Here is a 24,671-nt window from a genome sequence, read left to right on the forward strand (position 1 = left end):
AAAATTCAAGTAAAAACCATTTGTTTATTTACTTTTTTCAATTTCTTTAATAATAAAAAAAAGTGTGCGTATTACACCAGAAGAAAAATTAGATAGAAAAAATAAAATAAAATAAAAAGGAATTAATTAATTAATCGGAATATGATTCTTTGATACGATTCAATAATGCATCACATGTTTTTTTAGCATCACCCAATAACATAGCCGTATTTGGATTGAAAAATATTGGATTATCAACAGCAGCATAACCAACACCAAGACTACGTTTCATAACGATAACTTGTTTAGATTTCCAAACACGTAATACAGGCATACCAGCTATTATTGATTCAGGATCATCTTCGGCTGCAGAATTTACTGTATCATTAGCACCGATAACTAATGTTAAATCAGTTTCAGGAAAATCATCATTAATTTCATCCATTTCCAAAACAATATCATATGGTACGCCAGCTTCAGCTAATAATACATTTAATTGACCAGGCATTCTTCCGGCAACAGGATGTATACCGAAACGTACATTTTTACCCTGTTTTTGTAGCACTTGAATCATTTCAGCCAATGGATATTGTGCTTTAGCTACACATAGACCATAACCAGGTGTAATGATAATATTTTTAGCATCTTTAATAGCATCAACTGATTGATCAACATTCCATTCGGTATGTGTACCAGTAATGGCACGAGTAGATGTTGAACCAGTTTGACCAAATCCACCAAGAATAACATTCGGTAATGAACGATTCATGGCCTAAAAATGAAAAATATTCATTCAAAACAAAATTAGATTTTCTGAATTGAAATTCAGAAAAAATCGAGCGAGAGATTACATACCTTACACATAATATACGAAAGAATAGCACCACTTGATCCAATCAATGCACCAACAATAGTCATTAGATTATTGTTTAACATAAAACCTTCAGCACATAATGCCCATCCACTATAACTATTCAATACGGTAATCACAACAGGCATATCGGCACCACCAATAGCCGATGTTAATGTAACACCTAAAATTGTTGATAAAGCTGTAGCCGTACCTAATGAAGATAATCCAGCCATTTTGGATGGATCCATTAAGAAATAACCCATTGAACCTGCACTAGCTAACATCATTGCTGAATTGATTACATGTCGGCCAGGTAATAATGTTGGTGCTGAATCAAGTAATCCTTGAAGTTTACCATAGCTACAATAATAAAATGAATAGATATCAGTAAAATGGAAAAATTTATAGCAAAAACTACACTTACGCAATCAATGATCCACTAAAAGTTATTCCACCGATAAATGTTCCCAAAAACAAAGCCGTCTTGATGGTCATAGCAGCCGGATCAGTTGCTAATGTTGGAAAATCATGAAGATATGTTGCAAAACAGGTAAGAACTGCAGCTAAACCAACTAATGAATGAAATGCTGCAACCAATTGTGGTAGATCGGTAATTTCTAATTTTTTAGCTATAATCAAACCAAGCAAACCACCACCAGTCATACAGCCACCAATTTGTGTCAATAATTCAGGTGTTAAATCCATTAGTCCTAATGTGGCTGCCAAACCTCCGGTAACACCAATCATACCCAGAGCATTACCAAGTCGAGACGTTTTCTGTGAACTAAGTCCGGCTAATGCTCCAACACAACAAAGCGAAGCACCAAGATAGGCCATTTGATGAACATGTTCCATACCGTTCAATGCTGCCATAGCATAAAGACCAGTAAATGTGGCTGCCGGTATAGCATAAAGATAATTATATTCTGGTGGATCTGTTGGACGTTTAAACATGTCTAACATTCGTTGTGTAATTAAAAAACCACCAGCAATATTAACAGTTGAAATGGTTAAAGCTGTTGCACCAAGAATTTGTGGTAATGTTTCGGGAACCATACCACCACCCATTAAAAGTAAACCACCAACAGCTGTAATTCCGGATACAGCATTTGTAACCGACATAAGTGGTGAATGTAAAGCAGGTGTAACACCCCAAACAGTATGATAGCCAGCAATACCAGCCAAACTAAATGTTGTTGCCATTGTTGTGAATGCAGCATTCGGTGCTATTGATCCTAAACCAATCAATGATCCAAGACCACCAGAATAGATCAAAGCAGTTTTAAGTGTTTGTTGAAAATAATCACGAGGTAATAATTCTTTGGGTGGTGCAGCCATAACTTTGGTATCAGTTGATGATGGCTTAGCTTCTATAGTTTTATCGGTGGTTGTTGTTGTTGTCGCCGTTGCATGAATCGGTGGTGGTGGTGGTGGCCAAAGTAATCTACCTTTATGCAATACAATTGATCCACGAACAACTTCATCATCTAAATTAATATCAAATGAATCTTGATGTTTGGAAATTGATAATAAAAATTTGGAAATGTTATTTGAATATAATGTTGATGATTGTGTTGGTAAACGTGATGGTAGATCAGTAAGACCAATATGTATAACACCTGATGGTTGATGTGTATAAATTTCACCCGGTTTAGTTGTTTCAATATTACCACCATTTTCAGCAGCTAAATCAACAACAACAGAACCAGGTTTCATTGACATAATCATATCTTTTGTAATCAATATTGGTGCACGTTTTCCAGGTATTAATGCTGTCGATATAATAATATCAACATCTTTACATTGTTGATAAAATAAACGATGTTCAGCTTCAATAAATTCTTTGGACATTTCTTTTGCATAACCACCATGACCTTCACCCGATTCTTTATAATCCAGTTCTAAAAATTCTGCACCAAGTGATTCAATTTGTTCTTTAACCACAGGTCGTGTATCAAATCCCCGAACAATGGCTCCCATATTTTTAGCCGTACCAATAGCAGATAGGCCAGCAACACCACCACCAATAACTAGAATTTTTGCCGGTGGAATTTTACCTGCAGCTGTTATTTGACCGGTAAAAAATCGACCAAAATGATTTGCTGCTTCAATGACAGCTTTATAGCTATAGCCAGAAAAAAAACAAAATAAATATCATATGATCTAATCAAATGATCCAAAATCAATCATATTTACCCGGCAATATTAGCCATTGAACTTAATGCATCAAAAACTTGTGCACGTGAAATACGTGGAATACAATCCATAGCAAAAACATTCATACGTTTTAATGCTAATTGTTCGATTAGTTGTTTGTTTTGTGCGGGAAACAAAAAACTAACCAATGTTGATTCATTACGAAACAATTTTGTTTCAATATCAAATGATGGTGGACGAACTTTCAAGATAATATCCGATTCGGAAAATAATTGTTTACGATCAACAATTTTTGCACCTTTAGATTCATAATCGGAATTTAAAAATTTCGATTCCAAACCGGCATTCTGTTCGACCAATATTTTTATATCTTTTTTAACAAATAATGATACCGATGATGGAACAATTGCAACACGATGTTCATTATTGAATGTTTCTTTTAGGACGCCTTTGTAAATAAAAAAAGAAAATGAAAAGAAAATGATGATTAGAAAATGTATCCATCAATCAATAATCAATTGCGATAAACCAAAATGTAAATGTTTATTTAACTTACCAATTTTAAGATTTTTATAACTTAAACCAGTAGATGTAGTAGCAGTTGTTGATGATGATTTGGATTTTATCTGTTCAGCCGGCTTCTGTTGTTGCTGTTTTGGTTTTTGTTGTTGACATTGTTTTCGGCTTGTAGTGATGAAATATCTACGACAAGAAGATGATATTGATTGATGATGATAATGATGATGTGGAAATTTATTTAAAAAAAGTAACATTTTTGTTTTATTTTTTGTTTTGTTCGTTTGGCTTTTTTTTCGAACCAAGCCAGAAGAAAAATGATCACTCAAAATCACCTGTCAACAAACTGATATAAAGGTGGCGGTGGTGATTTTGCTATGACCAACCAACACACATAATACAAAATATGGGCCTAGCAACAGCAACCAACCAAAAAAAAACTAGGGCCAGGATTCAATGCTGTTTTTGGAAAAGGTAAAACTTTTGAGGTAAAAAAATTGGTATTGGTCGTGGTCGATGATTATTTGATGATGATGATGATCGTGGTTATGGTAACAAACATCAATCGATCAATCATCAAACAAAGATCGATGATGAAGTGGTGAAGTTTTTTTTCGTCTTTTTCCAATAAATTCTGCCAACGTGAAATACTGCAGTGCTGAACAGAAAACAAAAAACAAAACAAAAAACCACCGAATGGAATTATAAATCATCGAATGAAAGCCTTCTTTTTCTTTTCAATTGTTCGAATTGGCCATGCGCTTAAACAAAAACAAAAAATTGTCATGACATCATGATCAATGAAAAGATTCGATTTTGTCGCGGTTTTTTTTCCTCAATTTTGTTGCAATTTTCAAAAAAAATTTCTTCTGATTCAGTTTAGTTTATCATCATTAACATAATAAATGAATTGAATGTTTATAAAAGAAATTTACTTGTTTTTTTTGTTTGGTTTTGATTTTGGTCTGAATGATGTGATTTTTTTACTTGGTTTAGGCCGGATAATCAGGTTTTTCTTTTGATCAGATCATCGCATGAAGCCTGATGTGAAAATCCTGATCACATCACTTTGTTTGGTGATCCACATCAAACAAACAAACAGCAAAAAAAAAACCTGATAAATCTGATTTGAAAAATTTATTTTGTTAATACCATGATTTAAACCGAAACCATTTACTTTCAATGTATTAATTTGGTTCAATTTCATTTAGCTCCTCCTTTCAAACTCACTGTCAGTAAAATGAAAATTCGATGCTCACCCTCTTCCTCCTCCTCTTCAATATTCAAGGTGTTTTTTTCTTATCGTCTGAGTATATGTTATGTATACACACACATTAGCCGACCCAAATTTCTATTGAAAAATTCTTCAAAAAAATTTCTTTTAATTTTGATTTAATTATGCCAAATTTTAATGATAATTCCAAAGAAAATCATTATATTAATCATTCAATTGAACAAAATAATCATAAATTAATTGATTTAATTGTTGACAATAAAGATATTTGTATTGCAACAACAACAACAACAACAATCCGATCAGATCCAAACGACAATAAACGAATCAGCAGTGATAAATCCAAGGTAAACAATTTGATGATTGATTTTTCAAATGTTTTATTGTTATTTTTCATTCAAAAATCGCAGAATCTTATCATTGTACGACAGCAAAAACTTATTGATAAAAATCATCATGTAAATAATGATGATGATGATGATTATGATTCCACCGGTCCAACTAAACAGACTGATGAAAGTTCATCATCTACATCACATGATGATGATGATCATCAGGAAAAATTGAACGAACATGAACATCAACAGCAACAATGTCGTATGATAAAAACACGTCCAGTTAATATTCAAAAGAAAAATAAAATACGTGGTATACTTAAATATCCACCTGGATGGCAAAAACGTTTTACATTATCCGAATCAGATAGTGGTATATTTTCACGTTCAATATCTGCTGATGATGGTATTGGTTCTTATTATGGCAGAACATCATCATCATCATTACAATCACCAGGAATCTTTATGGATTGTTTTGAATATGATGACGACGACAATGATGATGATGATAATGGTGATGGTTTCTGTATTGATGATCTTATGAAACCAAAAAAATGTGTTACATTTTCGGATAAACAAGCAACATTTGTTTTTCGACCTGGATCCAGCATACTTGGCCGGCGACAAAAAAATCAGAAAAAAGCAAAGAAAAAAAAGGAACGTGAAATTCGTAAAATGATTTCATCGCTTGAACAACTTCAAGATGATGATGATGACGATGATAACGATGGCAATAATCGACGAATAAGTCGACAACAGCAACGATTATCAATGATCAATAATCTACGACGTTATGTTGATAATGATAATGATGATCTTGATTCATTTTGTTCATCACCATCATCAATATCATCATCATTTGAAAGTAGTAGCGGTTGTGATGATACAACAACATCGGCATCTGATTGTTCATCAGCCGATGAAATGTCTTCTTCAACAATGACAACTTCACAATTGAATCCATATGAAAATGAAATCGATCAAAATGATCAAAATATTGATGGAAAACAAAAATCGAAAAGAAAAAATCGTCGTCGTCGTAATCGTAAAAATAAATTATCAATGAAAACATTATTAGAAACAGGTGGATATGATAGTGATTGAATAATTCAATTTCGAATCTACAAAAAAATTATTATTATCTGGCCTTATTGTCATCAAGATTTTAGAATTTCTCAAAACAAAACAAAATTCTTTGCCTCAAAAAAAAAATTATCAAGATTTTATTAAGAATTTTCCTTGAAGAAAAAAAAATCTCATTATCAATATTTGATATCATCATTATAGATGGCGCCATCCTCCTCATTTTTATTATTATTAGAATCTTCTTTATTCAAGAATTTTTTTTTCTTTTTTCGAATGATATTATTTGTCTGTGAATTTTTCATTTTATTTCTTTCATTCTATTTCTCAATTCTTTCAAATAATTATTGATCAACATTTTATTGAATGTTTCGATTATTATTATCATTATTATTAATATTATCGTTTCAAAAATAATCCGATTCCGTTTTTTGTTTTGTTTTTTTTTTCAAAAAAAAAGAATGTTTAATTTCAATGCAAATCAAGTACAAAAAAGATGTGTAAAAAATGGTAAATATGAATGAGAATTTCGAAATATATTATAAGCATGCGAGTTTGATTTATTTTACAAAAAAAATATAAGATTTTTTCAAATTGATTTTTTCAAATTGATAATTCATTCAATTCTTTTGAATAAGTATCGGTAGGCTGAAGGGAAAATGCCAGAAAAATTCCACCAAATATTGTTAAAATACAATGTATAATCAAATCATATTGTACCATACGTACAATATTAACATAATATGCTGCTAATAAAATAATCATAGCACATGTATATGTTAAACAACCGGTAAATGATTCACGACGTTTACTTGATTCAAATTCAGTGGATGCAAATTCCCGGCCACAAATCCCGATAGCAATTAAACCAAAAATCCTAATAGAAATACTTGCTATTAATGAAATGAATGATATAAATCGTACGATTGAATATGCATCACGATTTGTTGGATTTGTACGCTCGGATATCAAGTGGCTTAATTTTTCTTGTTGTTCTTTTTGATCCATTTTTTTCATATAAATTGTTGTTGTAATCACCATCGATACAATATTGATTATTGTTAATAATAAAAATATTAATGAAAATAAACGGCGATAACTCATTTTAAATGGTTTTTTAAAATTTTTTGTTGAAAATTTTGCCATTATTATTTGATGATGATGATGATTTTGTTGGTGGTGATGATGATGATGAGGAGGTAGATCGATAATCATTTTTTCATCCATAATTTTTTCATTTGTTATTTGATTATTATTAGTTTTTTCCATAATATCAAAAAATCTGTTTGTAATGAAGAAAAATTAATTAATTAAAAAGTTAAACATTAATTAACGAAAGCAACAATGATTATTATTCACCTTTTTTTCAAACGAAGTGTTAATTAATTAATGGATTTTCTTAATTAATGAATGATTTTACTTGCTTACTCCGTCCTTCATTCGATCAACATGTGTGTTTTGTTTTTGGCAAAAAATTCTGAATTAGTTACGATCTTCAGTTGGTTGAATGGTAGTGAGTTCCACAAGTGTTATTATTAGTAATACAGTTACAGCAAAAAAATGACCGTCGTTGTGGTTGGTGTCACTCACCAGCCAACGATTTTCTGATGGCCTTAAATATCAACGAATGAAACAAAACAAACAATCTAATAACATAAAAAAGTATACTTTTATAAAACACTGACTGGCTGGCTGGCTGGCTGGCTGGCTGAGACGAAACACTTTTTTCTATTTCAATGCGCATGCTCGAAAAATGGATGGCTTGCATTTTTTATTTATAAGGATCTTTTGATTTTTACATAAACAAATGGCTGGCTTGCATTGGACTTGGCCTTATGACTAAGCTAGACTTCGTCTACTTAGTAGACGAAGCCAATGGCCAATGGCTTGCAATGCTAGTAAACAAATAGGCGATGAAGAAGTCAAAAGAAAAAACGAGCCACAACACAGTTATTGATGATTTGAGCTTAAACACTGCAGTAAAAAAAAAAATATTTTTGCTGTTCTTCTTCAGTTCGTTTCGTATTGGAATGAATTTATCGAGGAACCTAACCTCCTTTATAATAACCTATAGGGCAGTGCATTTGAACACACACCACCACACTCACACACCATGTCAATGAAAAGAACCAAAAGAACAGAAATCTTCAGAATAGGAAAATGATAGAAAATGTTTGAACATCAAGAACGACTAAACCATTACCATCATCAATATCGATATACACACACCCAAACAAGCAAAATTATTGATTAATGAAGAATATTTTTCGTTTTGTTTAAAAATTTTTTTTAAAAATTTCACTGCAGTTGTTGTTATTGTCATTATTGTTGTTGTTATTGTCTTTGTGGTTCGACCAACAACAACAACAACAACGACGTTGATTGGATAACCGATGTTGTTGTTGAAAAATTATGATGACAAAAACAAATGATGATCATCAGCACGCTGATGTTGGCTGAAAAACAAAAAACATTTAAAAAAAACCTGAAAACTTTTCATTTAAAAAAAAACTAAACTGAAATGATGATAATAGTTGGCTGGCTGGTTGATTGGTTAGTTGGTGATTTTCTCATCAACAACAACAGCATTTACATCCTCTTTTTTTTCAAAAAAAAAGTTTCCTTTCTCTTTTTATGTCTCTTGAAATGAAATGAATGTCGTCATGATGATGATGATGATGATGATGATTTCTCTCGATGATAATAATAACCAATTGTCTGTGTGTGTGTTTGGATGGTGTTTGTAACTGAGGATGTTCGGCTATAGGAAAAAATAAAAATTTAACAAATTCAGGGGGGAAGAAACGAGGAAAAAAATACGAAATTTTTCAAAATCAATTCAATCAATATTGATTTGGATTTGAATCGAAATACACGAAGTAACCAATAATTCTTAAATAAGTGAGCGAAAGAAAGATGGAAAAGAAACGAAATTCATTAAAAATATGATTTTTTTTTGTTGTTGTTATTTTTGCAATAAAGATTTTTTTTTTGATTTTTCTTGATTTGACAGGATAAACAAAATTCTGATTTATGTTGTTGTGTGTTTTGCAATTTAGCACTTTTCAATATTTCTCGTATGCTGGATTTCCAATTTGTTATTTTTTTTCTTTCAATTAACCCTCATTATCATTATCATCAAATCTTGATCAGTCAGAAATTTGTCAGGGAGATTTTTGTGAATTTTCATGAATTTTGATTGCGAATTATGATAATGATAATGATGGGTGATGGTGTTGGCTATAATCTTTTCTTAAAAGGTTTTTTTAAACATCTTTATTGGATTCTTTTATCCGTTTTTATCATATTGGAAAAATTTTCCAAAAAAATAAAAAATAAATTCTTTTTTGCTTAAAAGTGACAGAAATTTTTGTTGTTTTTGAAAAACTTTTTCCAGAAAAAAATGTGTTTTTGATCGTCCAAAACACACATTGCATAGAAGGCGATAAGATTTCAAGCTTCAAGTTTTTCATTTCTTTTTCCCAAAAAAAAGGATTACAATCTATAAATAAATGACAGATGTTTTGGTTGTATTGACAGGGTTGGAATTTTTCCATTTTCATTTAGAATCGAAGGGTTGCATTATTGGCACAAATTGCATTGGTTTTTTGGTCAAGTTTTTTCTCCTTTATTTCTCAAAGAAAAAAGTTACAAAGAAAACAACAGAAAAAAAGACCACCATGATATTTGAATGTTTTTCATTATTATTTTCCTGATTGATTATTCTATCTGGTTTAAATGGCATGAGGCAATGAAAATGAATGAAAAATTAACGTCGACGATTTAAACATTATAATTTATGATTTGTTTATGCAAACAACAACCACAAAAATCAATTTTTTTGCCCAAAAAAATTCTTTTGTTGTTGAAAGAGAATTGAAAAGTCAGTCAGTCAATCATTGGATAATAGGATAGATTCACAAGCAGCCAAACCAAACAATTCAATTTTCTATAGAAATTTCAATCGATGAAAGAAAGAAAAATTTTCCATTAAAATTGTAAAATTGACATTGATATCAATTGATATATATTACCTGTCACAAGATCAGTAAAAGAAAACATCTTTATAATGATAAACGACAAGACAAGACAATTACAAAATGAATGATAAATAAGTTATTATTGTTGAATTTGCAACCTGTTGCTACCATAATTTCGATGATGATAATATGTCTTTATCGTTTGTTTTTTTTGGTTTTTCAAAGGGGATTTTTAAAGGATTTTGTTTCATTCGATCAATAAATCAAATCAAATCACTCAAATCGATCATTGACTTTTTCTCATTTGATTCATGATTGATTTTTTAACCACTGAAAATATCCCATGTTTGAAGAGGTTCTCAAGAAATTGAAATTATTTTCAATTTTCGAAAAAACTTTAAAATAATTCATCTTTTCCCTTTAAGTTTCCCTCCAAAAAACCGAAATAAAACATAGAATAAACACAGAAAAATTGATTCCGAGAAGAAAAAAAAATGTTTTATGATTTCATTGAACAAAAACAGAAATTTATTATCGTTGTATACAGAAGGTATTACATAGCGCAAAAGAGAGTAGGTTAAAACATCTTTAATTCAACAATCTCTGGATTTTATACAAAAAATTTTTAATGTTTTTAATGATGAACTTTATGAGTTTTCTTTCAAATACAAATAAAAAACGTTAAAAAAAATTACCGTTAATATTGCTATACATTGTTATTATCATCATTTTCTTCTTAATATTGAAAAAAATTGGGAAATTTTTTACCATCATGAGGATGATGAGGTCGTCGATGATGATCATCACGATCAAGATGATCATTATGATCATGATCATGGCCATCGTTAAATCAAATTCAAAAAAAAGGTTGATTATTTTTAGATCCATTTGCCAGATTTTTATCATCGATTTTTTTGATTTGTTTTGATTGATTTTTTTCGGGATAAAAATAAATTACAAACGGGTGAGAGAGAAAGAGAGAAAATCGAATCAAACTCTGTTGATTTATCAAATATCATCCAAATCCATATCCCGTGATTTAACTAATGGTATACAAGCTGAACGTGCACGTATTCTTTGTGCAAATTGTCGCCGTTCTTCAGTAATCAATGCAATTAATATAAAGGTAAACAATAAGATTATAACAACAACCAATATTATAAATGGTGATGGTAATATTGATGTCCATAATAATTTTGTCATCGATGATGATGATGATTGATCAATTATTGAATTATTATCATTATCATTCATAACATGTACAACAACAAATAATAAAATTAGATATAATATCCATGACATTGACATTAGACCGATTAATGTTAATAATTCAAATATTATAGCAAAAATAAATACGAAATTCAATATAATCAATATGGATAAAATGAATAATGGTCTTGGATCAAATGAATAATCTTGTTGTTGTAAATTTTGATGATCAACAAATTTCGAATCTTTTGTGTTTTGAGTAAAAATAGAATTCGAAGATGAACTTGATGATGAACTTTGATGTGGAAATAGCCATGTTGATATTCGTGAAAAAAATTTTGATAAAAATGTTCGATTTTGTTGTTGTTGTGGATTGTCGTTAAAATTATCATCATCATCATGGTAATGATTAACTCTTGCTAATTCATTTAATTGTGATAATTTATAACTTTCACCCGTTTGATGATCATAATGTTGATGATTTGATGGCCAATCTAAATGTTGATGAAATTTTTTCATTGATTCGGATGATTCCGAATTTGACCAAACGCCAAATAATTCATCCATTGCCATTTGATATGCCGGATATCGTAATGAATATTCACCAATCAAACCAATAATAGCTGTTATTATTTCGGCTATTAAACCAAATTTAACGATCAATTTGATTGTTAAACGCATGATTGTATTGTTGTTGTTTTTTGGATTTTCAAAACATTTTTTCCAAAAAAAAACACAATGAAGAAACAGTTACGAAGAGAAGAAAAAACACCTACGATCAGTTCATGGATCGTGATGATCAAAACATCCACACAAACTGTGATAAAACCCACTATTTTTTAATGATGCAAACTTCTGTTTTGTTTTGCAAAGATTACACAATTTAAATTCACAGATGGATTGAACTTAATGGACGGCGGCCAAAAATGAAAATGTAGAACACAGCACAGAAAAAGAACTTGTCAATAAACAACCTGCCAATCACGAATCCAAATTATCAAAAAAAAAGGTAGAAAAAAACAATCTCATTTCAAACAACAGTATTTGCATAAACACACACACAACAAATAAGGCAAACATTACAGGTTAAAATATCACGCAAATATCTTCATTATCATATAGAATATATATATCAATGTTGATTATCAACATTTAGGTTTGTCGTTTGATTTTTTTTTCTGGTTTCTGTCGTTTTGATCAGAAACAAAAAATCTCTGTTTCCGAATTAATCAATCAATCAATCAATCAAGGTACTACGATGATGTTGATGATGAATAACATCATGTCATGTTCGGTAACATATTTTTCTCCTTTGCTGATTTGATTTGTTGTTTTTGTTTTTGTGGTTAAAACACGATAACAACCAAACAACCGAAATTGGTATAGGTAGTTTTCAACAACAACAACAACCACGACAAAAAATCACGCATATATCATATATCACCACACAACGAAAACAATATCAAAAAACAACAAAATGCATAAATCACAAAAAAAAGGAAAAAAATGGCAAAGTAATTAAAGATTGTTGTTTCGTGGTTTTTGATCGGGTTGTTTGCTGTGTTATCACAAATGTATTTCGGTTCGAGTTTTGTTCTTTTGAGGTTTTTGATAATGGTGTTGGCTTCTGTGTTTGTTAGTCGTTCAATTCGATGTGAAAATCATTGATTTGATTTGATTGATTCGATCGGGAAATATGACAATGGTGGTTGAATTGATGAACGACGAATTGGATGAACAAATGTTTTTTTCTCTCTCTCTCTCAATTTTTCTTCACTTGTCATTGTTGTTATTGTCAATGTCATCAACAACATTTGAATTGATATTTTGTCGTCAATTTGTAAGAAGAATTTCTAGTTTTCTTTCTAGCTTGATTTTGCTACTTGTTTTTTTTCCCGAGTAAATCACAGAACAAAGAAAAACAAACAAACAAACAAACAAGACGAAGAGTAGAAAAAATTGGCTTCAATTCAATTTTCAGGAAATGAAATGATGAAATTTTGTTATTTTTATCATTGGGTTGAATTGAATGTTTTGAACTAATTTTTGCCATTCAGCAAAAAAACCGGCTGAATTACATAACATTTTGTTGTCGATCATTTTGAACATAATGAAATTTAAATGTCAACAAAATTTAAAGAAATTTCATTTCAACAACAAAATAAATTCAAAAATTGATGATAAAATCACGAAACATATCGATTGATTGATTGATCGATCAAAATGATGATTTTTTGATGATTTTTTTTTAGAAAAATGTAGCAGTTTTTTTACAAACTTTTTTCTGGTTGACATTGAAATTCTTTTATTTTCGATGTTTTTTTTTCAAAAAATAACCGATTTTTATACACGGGAATTGAAAATTGATGGAAAAATGTGTGTATGTTTTCCAGACAAAAAAATATCCGAATGTAAAAACATTCCCGGTCATCATCATTATCATCAGCAGCAGGTGGTTTTTCAAAGTGAGAAACGGTGAATTTTTTTATTATTATTTCTTTTCCCGTCGGTCTGTCGGTAATTCATTTGTCTCTCTCCTGGTCGTTAAACATCAACGGAGGTGGAGATTCAGATTCGATTCGGGAATTTAAACCAGAAAAAAAAGATGAGAGAAGCGAGAAAAAAAAACATTGACAACATGACCTGAAGACCTTCATCATCCTAATCATAATCATCATTTCATTCGGTTATTATTATTGTGGATGGCCATATTCGGATTTTGTTCGGTTATTCAACAACACACACACACACGCATTTATCAATGATGATGATGATGAACAAAATGGACGGCAAACAACAACAAAAAAAAATCATTCAAAACAAATGAGATTTTCTTCTTTCTTTTTTTTGCATTTTTTTCTGCTGGAAAATCGTTTTTTCTTCTTCAAAGATTTAAATGATGAATAGAATGATGGTCGGTTTTTAAAAAACCGAAAGAAAAAATCATTTAAAGATTTTTAGTTTCTGTTTATCATCATCATCATCATTTCGGTCAAAGATTATTGTTTTGAATAATCGTTTGAGTTGGATGTTCTTCTTTTTTTTGGTTAATTTTCTTTAAAAATAACCAAAAAATGTTTTTTTTGGTTGGAAAAAAAGCTGTTCGATCGAATCGATTGATTGATTGATTGTTTTTTCTTCGAATTCCGAACAAAATCAGATCATCATCACAATCATCATCATTTAATCTTGAATGGGAATTTCAATTGGGAATTTTTTTTGTTTCAACCGAAAAACAAACAAACCAAAATCTAATTACAGGATTCATTCATTCATTGATGATAATAATAATCATTTTGATGATGATGATGATGGCTATGATAAAAATCTGGATAAGATTCTTGATAATTCGTTTGATGATTCGGATAATAAAATTGTCCAACTTTATCATTTTGTTGTTGTTGTTGTTGTTGATAATATGGTTGTCGTTGTCCATGTTGTTGATATAAATTTGAATCCGAAATGGCAAAATTACGATGATGACCATAATGATCATCATTATCATTATGTTTTGTCATCAATGATTCTGAACTTTGATGTTTACGTTGATGATGTCGAGGTTGCTGTCGAAGTTTATGTTGATGTTTCAATGTTTTATCATCATCATCGGATCCATCGGATTCATTATTATTATTATTCGAATCAACACCAGGTACATTCAATAAATTTTTTCGATTCAAATGTTTATTCGAATGATCAATTGATGATGATTCAGAATCTTTACGTTCAAAATCGAATGTTGAATCATCATTCGATTTACGTCGACGCAATTGATGATCATTACGATCAATATCCGGTGATAATTCACGTGAACGATGTCGTCTTCGTCGTCGACGTCGACCATGATGATGATTATGCTGATGTAAATCATCAGTAAATTGTTCAACAACACTTAATAAACTACCGAATTGTTTGCTGCTGTTATCATCTTTAATCTTTGAACGATGCTGCTGTTCTGCTTCCGGTTTTTCATCAATTTTTAATTGATTTAAATCGTTTTGACTTTGATAATCTTCATGATTATCATCAACACTTTTACCACTCTCATTATCATTATCATTATCATCATCAGTTCCGGATATAATAATTGATGGTGGACTTGTTGTTACCATTGGTGATAATTGTTGTTGTTGTTGTTGTCCAGCATAACGTCTTTGATGTGGTAACATCATTTGTGAACCTGGTGATCCACAAGGTGATTGTGGTGTTTTTAAATGTTGATGACGACCATGTTTTCGTCGACGCATATCAAACATTTGTGATAAACGTCTTTGTTGTTCCATTTGTTTTTCTAAACGTACAAATTGTTTATGTCTTATTAATGTTAACAGATAAATTAGGCCAATAATTTCACCGGCTGATGCTGAACAAATTATCAATGATTCTGATGATGTTGATGAATATTGTCCAAATGTAAATAAATTATATAGGAAAATTCCAAATAAAAATATAACCATAACAGTAATACCGGGGAAATTTTCATGAACCAATAGATAATTATAAACAAATGTAAAAACAATCATTAAAATGAGAAACATTGCAATCATAAACAAACTAATTGTATAGATTTTTTCCGATAATGTTGTTGATGATGATGAACCAAACAAACGACCTAAACGATCATATAGTATTACTTTATTGATGATTGCATGTAAAAGATCATAGATTAGGAATATTGTTCTGTTTTTGGGAGGGAGAGAAAAAAAAATGAGAAATTTTTTAAAAAAAAGTTAAAAAACAAAATGATTAATTAATTAATTAAAAAAAACAAACTGTCAATAAAGATTGATTGACTTTTTGGTTGTTGTTTTTGGCTGTTTGGAATTTTCCCGGAAAAAAAACAAACCTTGTTGTAAATAAAATTGCCTGCAATATTTGCATAGCTAAAAATTTTTCCATTTCACCACCACCACCACCAACATTATTATTTAATCGTTGTTGTCTTTGATTATAATTTGATTCACCACCACCACCACCATTTTGTTGTTCATTCGATGATGGTGATGGTGATAATTGTTGTCGTTGAAAATTTAAACGAGATGAACTGCTACGCATCTTTGCTGGTTTGTTGGTTGAAAAATTCAATTTTCAAATTTTCAATTTTTTATTGGAATTTTTTTCGAAAAAAAATTTGTCATCAACACACGCACACTGGGTGATGTTCGGATGGTGAATCAATTTCAGTTCAATGAATGATGAATTTGACCCAAAACAACAACAAAATGATGCTACACTGAAACTAATGTCACTCGATCGTTTGTTGAAAAACAAAACAAAACAAAAAAATTTTCATAATTTATTATCCAACATTATCGCTGGTGAATTGAACGAACGAAAAAAAATGAATTCTGCTGGTGATTCTTGTTGTTGTTCGTTGTCAAAAAAAAAACTGAATTCTTTTTCTGAATTTGGTTGAGATTCTTTTATTGTTGAACAAAAAAAAAAAAAAAAAATGAAACGACGACTGACAAATGACCAAGAATAAATGAAAATGAAAGCCCAAAATGATGATGATGATTTTTTTACATTTTCTCAATTTGATTGTTCATTTGTGGAATGAAAATAATGAAAAAAAAGATTGACGCCGCCAACAACAACAACAACAACAATGATCATTGATGATTTTAAAGCCGAATGACGATGAACAACAACAGCAAACGAATGATGAAACGAAGCGAAAATAAGTTGAATGAATTGCACTCATCATCATCATCGTCGTTGTTGAAGAAAAGAATTTCTGCCAAATTCTGGTATTTCCAGAATCGGACCACCACAATAAAAAATTGTCTCAAATTGATGATGATTATCTTTCAAATCAGAAAATCAAAAGATCAAAATTGATTTCGATTAAAACAAATTTTTTTTTGTTTTTCCGGCTCATATTCGATTCGATTATACTATCGATACAATCACGATTGTTTTGTTGATGGTAAAAAAAAACAACCAATCAAAATATAAGATGCGCAAATAATGATGCGTATTGTTTTCTTCTTCAAACGATGTAATGACGCCTATATCCACCCACCCACACACACGAATTTCTTGTTCCCCGAGTAAACAGAATGATACATGTGTTTTGGCCTGGGCTGTTTTATGCATCAATTTTGTCGATGAAGATGTAACCAGAATAAAAATAGCTGATGGATTGAATTCTGTTGTTGTTGTAAATCAATAATAACATTATCATTGAATAAATCGTAAAAAAACGAAGAAATCGACAACGATTCTTGTTTGAAAAAAGATTCTTGTTTTCTGGGTCGTTTTTTGCATTTCTTTTTCTCTCTCATCGCTCTCTCTCTCTCTCTCTCTCTCTCTCTCTCTCTCTCTTGCCGAACATTTTTTTTCGCCAATAAAAATAACCCCGAAATGATTGATGTGATCATCATCATCATGGTTGCATCCCGAAAAGAAAAAGAAAAACAACAAATCGAATCGACTTGTTTGTCATGTTTGGTCGTTGTCTGTCCTCTCTTTCCAGACATAGATAATTTCCATTTTTTTTTTTTTTTTTTTTTTTTTTTTTTTGGTTCCAGAATCAAACATTAAGACATTATCATTGTTGTCATCATCCAACAAAAAATCTTTCCATAAATTTTATTTCGGGAAAAATTCCGACTTGTACCATTTCTGAAGCTGATGATGATCATCATTCATTAAATTTTCAATTAGAAAAAACTTAAAAAACTAAAAAAAAAGTTTTTTGAATTTGTCAAAACACAAAAAACACGAAAAAATCCATTTTTGTTTTCCGGTTGAATATGGTTCGTTGAATTTTCTTTGGTTGAAAATTTGAATTTAATTTCTCAATGCCATTTATTTTGTTGGCAAAGTGTTAAAGTGTTAAATATAAAACATCTTTTTTTTTTTGTTTTTTTAAAGGCACTTAAACTTTTGGATTTTTTCCCCTGAAAAAAAAAAAAGAAGAGAATATTCATTTTTTTCGGCTATTTTGACAGATATAATGATGCTGATGATTGAATTGAATCGAATTGACCAAATGAATGTCAAAATAGGCGAATGATTGATTAAGTTAAAGTGGTGAAGTAGTAGTGGTAAACTTCCTGAACAAATTTTTTTGATTGATTGATTAAGTTAAAAAGTTTTTATTTACGGAAAGTTTCTGTGTGGTCAATTTCAATTTATTGAGGCAATTTTTTTTTCTGGAAAGATTTCCACAAATAATGATTATTCGAGCAAAAAATTCTTTGGTTGCAATTTCAGCAAATTTTTTTGTTTTCAAAAAAAAAAAAAAACAAAAAACAAAAATCGCATCCTTGTTAATGGAAGAAAGTCAAGAAAGAAACAAAAAGCCATCCAGTTATGTGATAACATTCAAATGGTTAATGTTTATTTGATTGATGTATTTGAAACATTGCATTATGATCATCATTTGGATACGAATCAGACAAAGAAAACTGAACCAAAAAAAACAAGATTTAGGATGTTCCATCCATTCGTTTTTCCGTTTTAACAACCAAAACAAAAAAAAAAAGTTTAAAGTTCAAAATCAATATTTTTTTTTTTTGTATTCAGGAAGCAAGCAAGAAACGATTTATTTCATATGTGTGTATGTGTTTTGATTCGTGTCGAGAATCAAGAATTGAATGCTGTAAAAAAATTTCTGAAATTCATTATTTATTCCAAATGATAATGATGATGACAAAAAAAAAACAATATCCAATGTAGAAAAAATGTTTCCAGAAAACATTGGGGGAATAGAAAAAAAAGAATGTCGGAAACATTTCTTCGTTGATGTTTGAAGGGGGAGGGAGAAAATTTTTTCAAGAAAATTTATGTCTGGAAAGATTCTTACAATTGTACAAAAAAACAAGCAAATAATTGATACAAACAAAAAGCACAGAGAAAAAGAGAACGATTTTTGTTACTTGTAAAAACAGCTTGTTATTCTGTTTTCTGTTTTTTTGTTACTTGTACTGTTTCCATAAATCCGCCAAATGGTTAAAAATCGGGAAAAAGAAAATCATCATCTAAAAATGGCTTTAACAACAAACGATTAACAACAACAAAACGACATAAGGCATAAAAAATCGAAACTGAAATCGACAACTGCCACACACACACAGTGTATAAAATAAAACCAGTGAAAGTAAATCAACAATACTTCGATTGATCAGTAGAAGAATATTCTGCTGTTATGTTTGTAGCAAACTTTACAGTTCCGGCATCAACAAACAATGGAGAAAATAGTTTATATTTTCAGTGATGATGATGATGATTTTCATACAAACGAAATGAAGATTTTTTTTCTTTATGCCGCCATTGTTGTTGTTCATCAATGATATATTTCCGATAAATTAAATCGATTTTTTTTTGTTCGTTTGGTTGCTTCGTTTGTATGGTTTCGATTTCGTCGTTTTGATTCTTGACAGGCGGACGATTTTTTTTTTTTTTTGTTCGTTTTACAAGAAAAGTGTTTGATTTTTGTTGTTGAACAGAAAAAAAAGATCAAAGAAAAATGAACTAAACATTTATATTTTCTTTTTAGAAGATTTCAGATGAATGTTCAATTCTTTTTCTTCTTGATTTCGATTTATTCTGAACAGATTTTTTTTTCTTGTCCCTGTCCACATTCACATTGTTGATATGGCTTGAGGTTCTATTTTTGAATTTTTTTTTTCAAACTTTAAATAAAAAAAAAGTGTCGAATGTTTTCTTTTGTTGTTGTTGTTGTTGTTGAAAACAAGTTGATATTCAGAATTTTTGAAAATTCAGCCAAAAAAAATCGAACATCTTGAAACAAAATTAACTTAAATGTGTAGATTTGGGTCGAAATAGTTGGTTGGTTGAGCATCAATATTTTCCGTTTTTTTTTGTTATTTATCGACCAAAAGAAACGAAAATTAATCAATTAAACCAATTTCATTGGATTTGGCAATGATGGTAATGATTACTGTACGGCCAGAATAATACAATGTCATTTAGTTGCAGAAGCCAACATTGAAACTCAAAATATCGATCTGTGATTCTTGATGATGATCATTATATAACGTTGATGATGATGATGTTCCAAACGGACTAAGTTGATCAAATGTTTTTTTGGCAAAAAAAAAAAAGAAAATTTCAATAAATGACTTTTTTTCCTTTCCTCTTCTATAGGATGCTGCAAAATTTCGAAAATCTTTTCTTTTTTCGGATTCTGAAAATCAAAGAAATAAAAAAAATGAAGAAATCTGTTTCGTGAAAAAAAAACTTTCATTTTTTTTGGCCGAAAAAAAACAAAACAAAAACTTACGATTTCAGTAAAAAAAAATGAATTTTGACCCGAATCTTTTTCATTCATTTCGCCCATATCATCATCATTGAATAATCGAATTATGTGGAGAGAGCGAGAAAGCCAACGAAAGAGATTGAGAGAATAAATCAAATTAGATTGAATTCTGGAAATGGGATGACATCGTTTTTTTTTTTGTTGTTGGTTCACAGCGATGACATTGGAATGTTTTTTTTCGTTTTTGTTTGTCGAAAGCCGAAAAGCAATATAATTACAAAAATGGAAACAATTCAAGTTTGTCGTTGTCATTTTTTTTTTTTTTTTTGGTTCTACTGGACATTTTTGAAAATGATAATCATCAATGAAATGATCATTTTCGGATTCATATCGGAATTTCGAATGTTGTCGTTGTTGACTTTTGTAATTGTTTTCAATTATCATGATGATGATGATGATAAAAACATTTTTTTCGAATGAAATCGAAATTAATTATCGATTCGTTATCTTTAAATGATTCCAGAATGATGATTTTCACAAACAAACAAACAAAAAGCATTTGGAATATTTTTCTTTTGTTTTTGTTCGATTCGTGATGCGTGATCTCTTTGGTTGTGTGATAACATTTGCATAATTACAAATCAATGAATATTGTGGATATAATTATGGTATAGATGATTTTATCGATTAAAGAATCAATATTTTTTCATTAATTCGTGATTATCAAAGTGGAAATCTCCATCAATTTTAATCGTTAATCAATGAAAATATTGATTTTTTGTTTATTTCATTCGAATTCGAATGAAATAAAAGACAACGTCAAGCGCCATCTATCGATGAAAAGAAAATCTAACAACGGATAATGTTTCGACCAACAGATGGTGTCAGTGTAATTTTATTTGATAATTTTTTTTTGTTTTTGTGAAAATGAAACGACAAAAATGAAAAAAAAAGATAAAACAAAACAGAAACGGAAAATTAAAAAAAACATAAAACATTGGAAAGAAAATGGTGAAAGAAATGTGACTATTAAAAAAAAACATTCAAGGAATCCTTGAACTTTGTGCTGCACAACTTTGATTCGAAACAATTTGTGTCGATGATGGTGATGATTGATGATTATTTGAATCACCTCTTATTGCCAATAATCGTTGATTACCATCATCATTTTGATCAACATCACCAGCACCATCAACACCATCATTCAATTGTTGTTGACCATTAGCTTGACTATCGGTATTAGATAATTCATTCATTTCGATTGCATGACCATTCGGTATCATTCGAATATGATCAATCATTTGACCATTCAATGGTGGTGGTTGTTGATATTGAACATAACGATGATTTTGATGATGTCGTCTACCAGGATATTGTCGTAACATTACGGTATAAATCCAAACCAATATTGTTTCAAAAAAACTGATTAATATTTCAATCAAATCAGTTTTAGTCATCCAATCCAGTAATTGTTCAGCATCCATTTCTTCAATATCACGATGAAATCGATCGGCATTTGTTAATGAACTATATTTAAATAATTCGATTCGATTTTCATCATTATAATTATTTGAAAGAAATTGTCGTAGCCGTAATAATAATGATACCAATGTTAAAATGGCAAAACATAAAATTGGACAAAAACGTTCCTGTTCAATAAGATAAACATATATTATACAATAAAGTATTTCAACCAAAATAATTCCGGTTACAATTGTCCATGTGAGAATTTTTACTTGTTTATCATTCGAATTATTATCGTTCGAAAAATTATTATTCGATGTATCGATTGTTTGATTTGGATTATCGAATAATGATTCGTCCGTCATCATTCGAATGTCATCATCACTATTGTCGGATAAGATTTGTTTTTCAGCTTTCGGTAATTGTTGTTGTTGTTTATTATCCGTATTATTACCCGATATTATCATTTCGTCGATGGAAATTTCTTCATCAACATTTGTTGGTATCAATATTCCTTCATCATCATCATTATGATGATGATGATGATGATGATGATGTGGATGTGAATCTGAATTTGTAAGTAAATTATTTTCATATTGATAATGTAAATAAACATAACGTCTAATATAATATTGTTTGATAATTAATAATTCAATAATTGTATATATTAGGAACATTATTATAGTGATGATTAATGATAATTTTAAATAACGACGAATTTGATATGGATTCATTTTGATTGGTATCATTTTTTTTCCAATTGGATTGGATTCTTGAAGAAAATAAAACTCGATTGATCGATGAATGCTTTGGTGGTAGTTTTTTTACTGGTCACTTTTTGTCGACGAACGATGAACCGAATAATGAATCCGAATGATTGGTATTAATATTTCGAATCAAAACATTCAACGATATGAATCATCATTATTTTTTTGGTGGTTGGATGAGAAAACAAAATCAACATTCGATTGAGAATGAATTTTTTCAAGTAAACAAAACAAAAATGATGAAAGAGAATAAATGAAACGTAACGAAGAAAATGAAGAAAGGGCGTTGGACTTGTTTTGAAAAACGGAAAACAAAAAAACAGAAAAAAAAAGAAAAATGTCATCCACCGAACTATGACATAATAATGATAATGATGATCATCAACCATTGGGTAGTAGCATTGTTGATCTGAGAAGAAAACTTCTAAATAATTCTTTGTCTTCTTTAATCGGTTTTTTCTCTTTTGCACTTTGCAATCTTCGGAAATTAATGATAATCCAAAAAGAATTTTTTTCAACTATTATTCAAGCAATTCTTTTGAAAGAATCGAAAGTCAAAGCGCATACACCACCACCACCACCGTAATACAACAAGATTCACAACACAGGTAAATGAACTCAGACGACGATTATAGATAGATTGTCAATTTGTCATTCGAAATTGGAATTACTATTTCGTTTTTTTGGACCAAAATCGATTTAATTATCTGAATAATGATTGTGTGCGTGTGGGAGTAGATTATCTATTAATGGTTTGTTTATTTCTCTTTTTTTTAGCATAAAGACGAATATGGATAAACATGGCTCATTGATTTGTGGCTCCCATCATTCATTCTTAAAATATTATTACGAAATCATTTTGAAAAGATTGTAAAAGATACAATGCTGCTACAACATGGATTCGAAAACAACGACGACGAAAACAGAAACAGGTTCTTCTTGAGCTAATTTTTTTTCTGTGTTTGTTTTTTCATCATCATCATTCAGGTGTTTTTACATTGTCATCATCATCATAATAATCAAAACGTTATCGATACGGTTTTCAAAACGTTTGACGTACGTTCAACCCCGAGTTTGATGATGATGTTTATTTCACTAAAATTTTATTCATCATCATCATCATCATCAAAAGATTATCATGGTAAATAAAGTAAAGTAAATAGACAACAACAACAACAAAAACGGAAGAAAAATTTCTTCGAGCCTAAAATGTGCCTAAAATGTGTCACAGCAAGCATTAAATGTGATAATTTTCAAATCGAATTTATTTGAAATTCGATTCTATTTCGACCCCATCTGACGACATTATCGAATACAATTTCATTCATCATTCATTCATTTTTCGAGGTTAAATCATGGGTCAGTCTTTGAATAAGACACGTTTCATTTTCCGAACAAAAAAACATTCATCCATCCATCCATCCAATCAATCAATCAATTGATAATGATATCATTGCATCAATTGATAAATTTCTACAGCCTCCTTCTTCACTATTTTTGTATATTATGGGTACTTTGAGATGATAAAAAAAGCAACGATCGTAGAAAATGTATTACGTTTGGAACAAAGTCTTGATTTTATAACTGGTTAAAATCATTCAATCAACCAATCAATATCATTCATTCACCATTTAATGTATCCGGATCAATTTCCATTTCATTGATCTTTGTACCTTTCATACGGCCAAAAAATTTGATTGGAATGAAAGAAAATGGCGCGAACCAAAAAAGGACAAGAAATAATGAAATAAAATCACAGAAACGAACTGAAATGATGAAATCTGGTTTATAATCAAAAAACGAAAAATCGTATGTTTTTTTTCTTTTTAAATTTGATAAAAATTTTCTTTTTGGTTTGGATTGAT

The 24,671-nt window shown here is 29.9% G+C and overlaps 6 protein-coding genes and 1 long non-coding RNA gene across 8 annotated transcripts; 1 reads left to right on the forward strand and 6 right to left on the reverse strand.

Moving 5' to 3' along the window:
- Nucleotides 1-4: 4 nt before the first annotated feature.
- On the reverse strand, nt 5-4,197 carry LOC113798136 (NAD(P) transhydrogenase, mitochondrial-like). The gene is made up of 5 exons (XM_027348622.2): nt 3,546-4,197; nt 3,029-3,437; nt 1,257-2,957; nt 835-1,192; nt 5-751 (listed from the first exon to the last, which is right to left on the reverse strand). Exons 1-5 carry the CDS (start codon nt 3,760-3,762, stop codon nt 131-133), a joined length of 3,306 nt encoding a protein of 1,101 aa, XP_027204423.2. The 5' UTR covers nt 3,763-4,197; the 3' UTR covers nt 5-130.
- Nucleotides 4,198-4,468: 271 nt separating this feature from the next.
- LOC113798150 (uncharacterized) lies at nt 4,469-6,574 on the forward strand. The gene is made up of 2 exons (XM_027348637.2): nt 4,469-5,086; nt 5,150-6,574. The coding sequence occupies exons 1-2, from the start codon at nt 4,904-4,906 to the stop codon at nt 6,176-6,178; spliced, it is 1,212 nt and encodes a 403-aa protein (XP_027204438.2). The 5' UTR covers nt 4,469-4,903; the 3' UTR covers nt 6,179-6,574.
- LOC113798133 (uncharacterized) lies at nt 6,527-9,061 on the reverse strand. 2 transcript variants are annotated; one of them, XM_075822680.1, is made up of 3 exons: nt 8,361-9,061; nt 7,517-7,769; nt 6,527-7,439 (listed from the first exon to the last, which is right to left on the reverse strand). In XM_075822680.1, exon 3 carries the CDS (start codon nt 7,424-7,426, stop codon nt 6,761-6,763), a length of 666 nt encoding a protein of 221 aa, XP_075678795.1. In that variant the 5' UTR covers nt 7,427-7,439; nt 7,517-7,769; nt 8,361-9,061; the 3' UTR covers nt 6,527-6,760. The 2 variants fall into 2 exon arrangements, with proteins under 2 accessions (XP_075678795.1, XP_075678794.1); XM_075822679.1 differs by lacking the exon at nt 8,361-9,061 and having other exon boundaries at nt 7,517-8,354.
- Nucleotides 9,062-10,710: 1,649 nt separating this feature from the next.
- Nucleotides 10,711-13,244, reverse strand: LOC113798131 (uncharacterized). Its single transcript, XM_027348617.2, has one exon. The coding sequence runs from the start codon at nt 12,025-12,027 to the stop codon at nt 11,146-11,148; it is 882 nt and encodes a 293-aa protein (XP_027204418.2). The 5' UTR covers nt 12,028-13,244; the 3' UTR covers nt 10,711-11,145.
- A 434-nt stretch (nt 13,245-13,678) lies between these two features.
- LOC113798152 (uncharacterized) lies at nt 13,679-17,187 on the reverse strand. Its single transcript, XM_075822664.1, has 2 exons — nt 16,193-17,187; nt 13,679-16,026 (listed from the first exon to the last, which is right to left on the reverse strand). Exons 1-2 carry the CDS (start codon nt 16,399-16,401, stop codon nt 14,619-14,621), a joined length of 1,617 nt encoding a protein of 538 aa, XP_075678779.1. The 5' UTR covers nt 16,402-17,187; the 3' UTR covers nt 13,679-14,618.
- A 2,497-nt stretch (nt 17,188-19,684) lies between these two features.
- On the reverse strand, nt 19,685-21,309 carry LOC142645705 (uncharacterized). The gene is made up of 2 exons (XR_012846774.1): nt 20,600-21,309; nt 19,685-20,503 (listed from the first exon to the last, which is right to left on the reverse strand). It is a non-coding gene; the product is annotated as an uncharacterized LOC142645705 (long non-coding RNA).
- A 299-nt stretch (nt 21,310-21,608) lies between these two features.
- LOC142645704 (uncharacterized) lies at nt 21,609-24,298 on the reverse strand. The gene has a single exon (XM_075822666.1). The coding sequence runs from the start codon at nt 22,786-22,788 to the stop codon at nt 21,619-21,621; it is 1,170 nt and encodes a 389-aa protein (XP_075678781.1). The 5' UTR covers nt 22,789-24,298; the 3' UTR covers nt 21,609-21,618.
- Between the last annotated feature and the right edge of the window lie 373 nt (nt 24,299-24,671).

Source organism: Dermatophagoides pteronyssinus, unplaced genomic scaffold, assembly GCF_027571235.1.
Source record: "Dermatophagoides pteronyssinus isolate colony J.1.1.1.1 unplaced genomic scaffold, Derpt_VIB-CSIC_2022.12 sq0019, whole genome shotgun sequence".
NCBI lineage: Eukaryota > Metazoa > Arthropoda > Arachnida > Sarcoptiformes > Pyroglyphidae > Dermatophagoides > Dermatophagoides pteronyssinus.

Excerpts from the sequence above, each read along its gene's own strand:
- LOC113798133 (XM_075822680.1), bottom strand. The coding sequence starts at position 7,426 with ATGGAAAAAACTAATAATAATCAAATAACAAATGAAAAAATTATGGAT.
- LOC113798136 (XM_027348622.2), bottom strand. The coding sequence starts at position 3,762 with ATGTTACTTTTTTTAAATAAATTTCCACATCATCATTATCATCATCAA. Across the intron at positions 3,438-3,545 it reads TTATAAAAATCTTAAAATTG|GCGTCCTAAAAGAAACATTC; the intron begins GTAAGTTAAATA and ends TTATTTACAAAG. Across the intron at positions 2,958-3,028 it reads TCAATGGCTAATATTGCCGG|CTATAAAGCTGTCATTGAAG; the intron begins GTAAATATGATT and ends TTCTGGCTATAG.
- LOC113798131 (XM_027348617.2), bottom strand. The coding sequence starts at position 12,027 with ATGCGTTTAACAATCAAATTGATCGTTAAATTTGGTTTAATAGCCGAA.
- LOC142645704 (XM_075822666.1), bottom strand. The coding sequence starts at position 22,788 with ATGATACCAATCAAAATGAATCCATATCAAATTCGTCGTTATTTAAAA.
- LOC113798150 (XM_027348637.2), top strand. The coding sequence starts at position 4,904 with ATGCCAAATTTTAATGATAATTCCAAAGAAAATCATTATATTAATCAT. Across the intron at positions 5,087-5,149 it reads TCAGCAGTGATAAATCCAAG|AATCTTATCATTGTACGACA; the intron begins GTAAACAATTTG and ends CAAAAATCGCAG.
- LOC113798152 (XM_075822664.1), bottom strand. The coding sequence starts at position 16,401 with ATGCGTAGCAGTTCATCTCGTTTAAATTTTCAACGACAACAATTATCA. Across the intron at positions 16,027-16,192 it reads GCAATTTTATTTACAACAAG|AACAATATTCCTAATCTATG; the intron begins GTTTGTTTTTTT and ends TCCCAAAAACAG.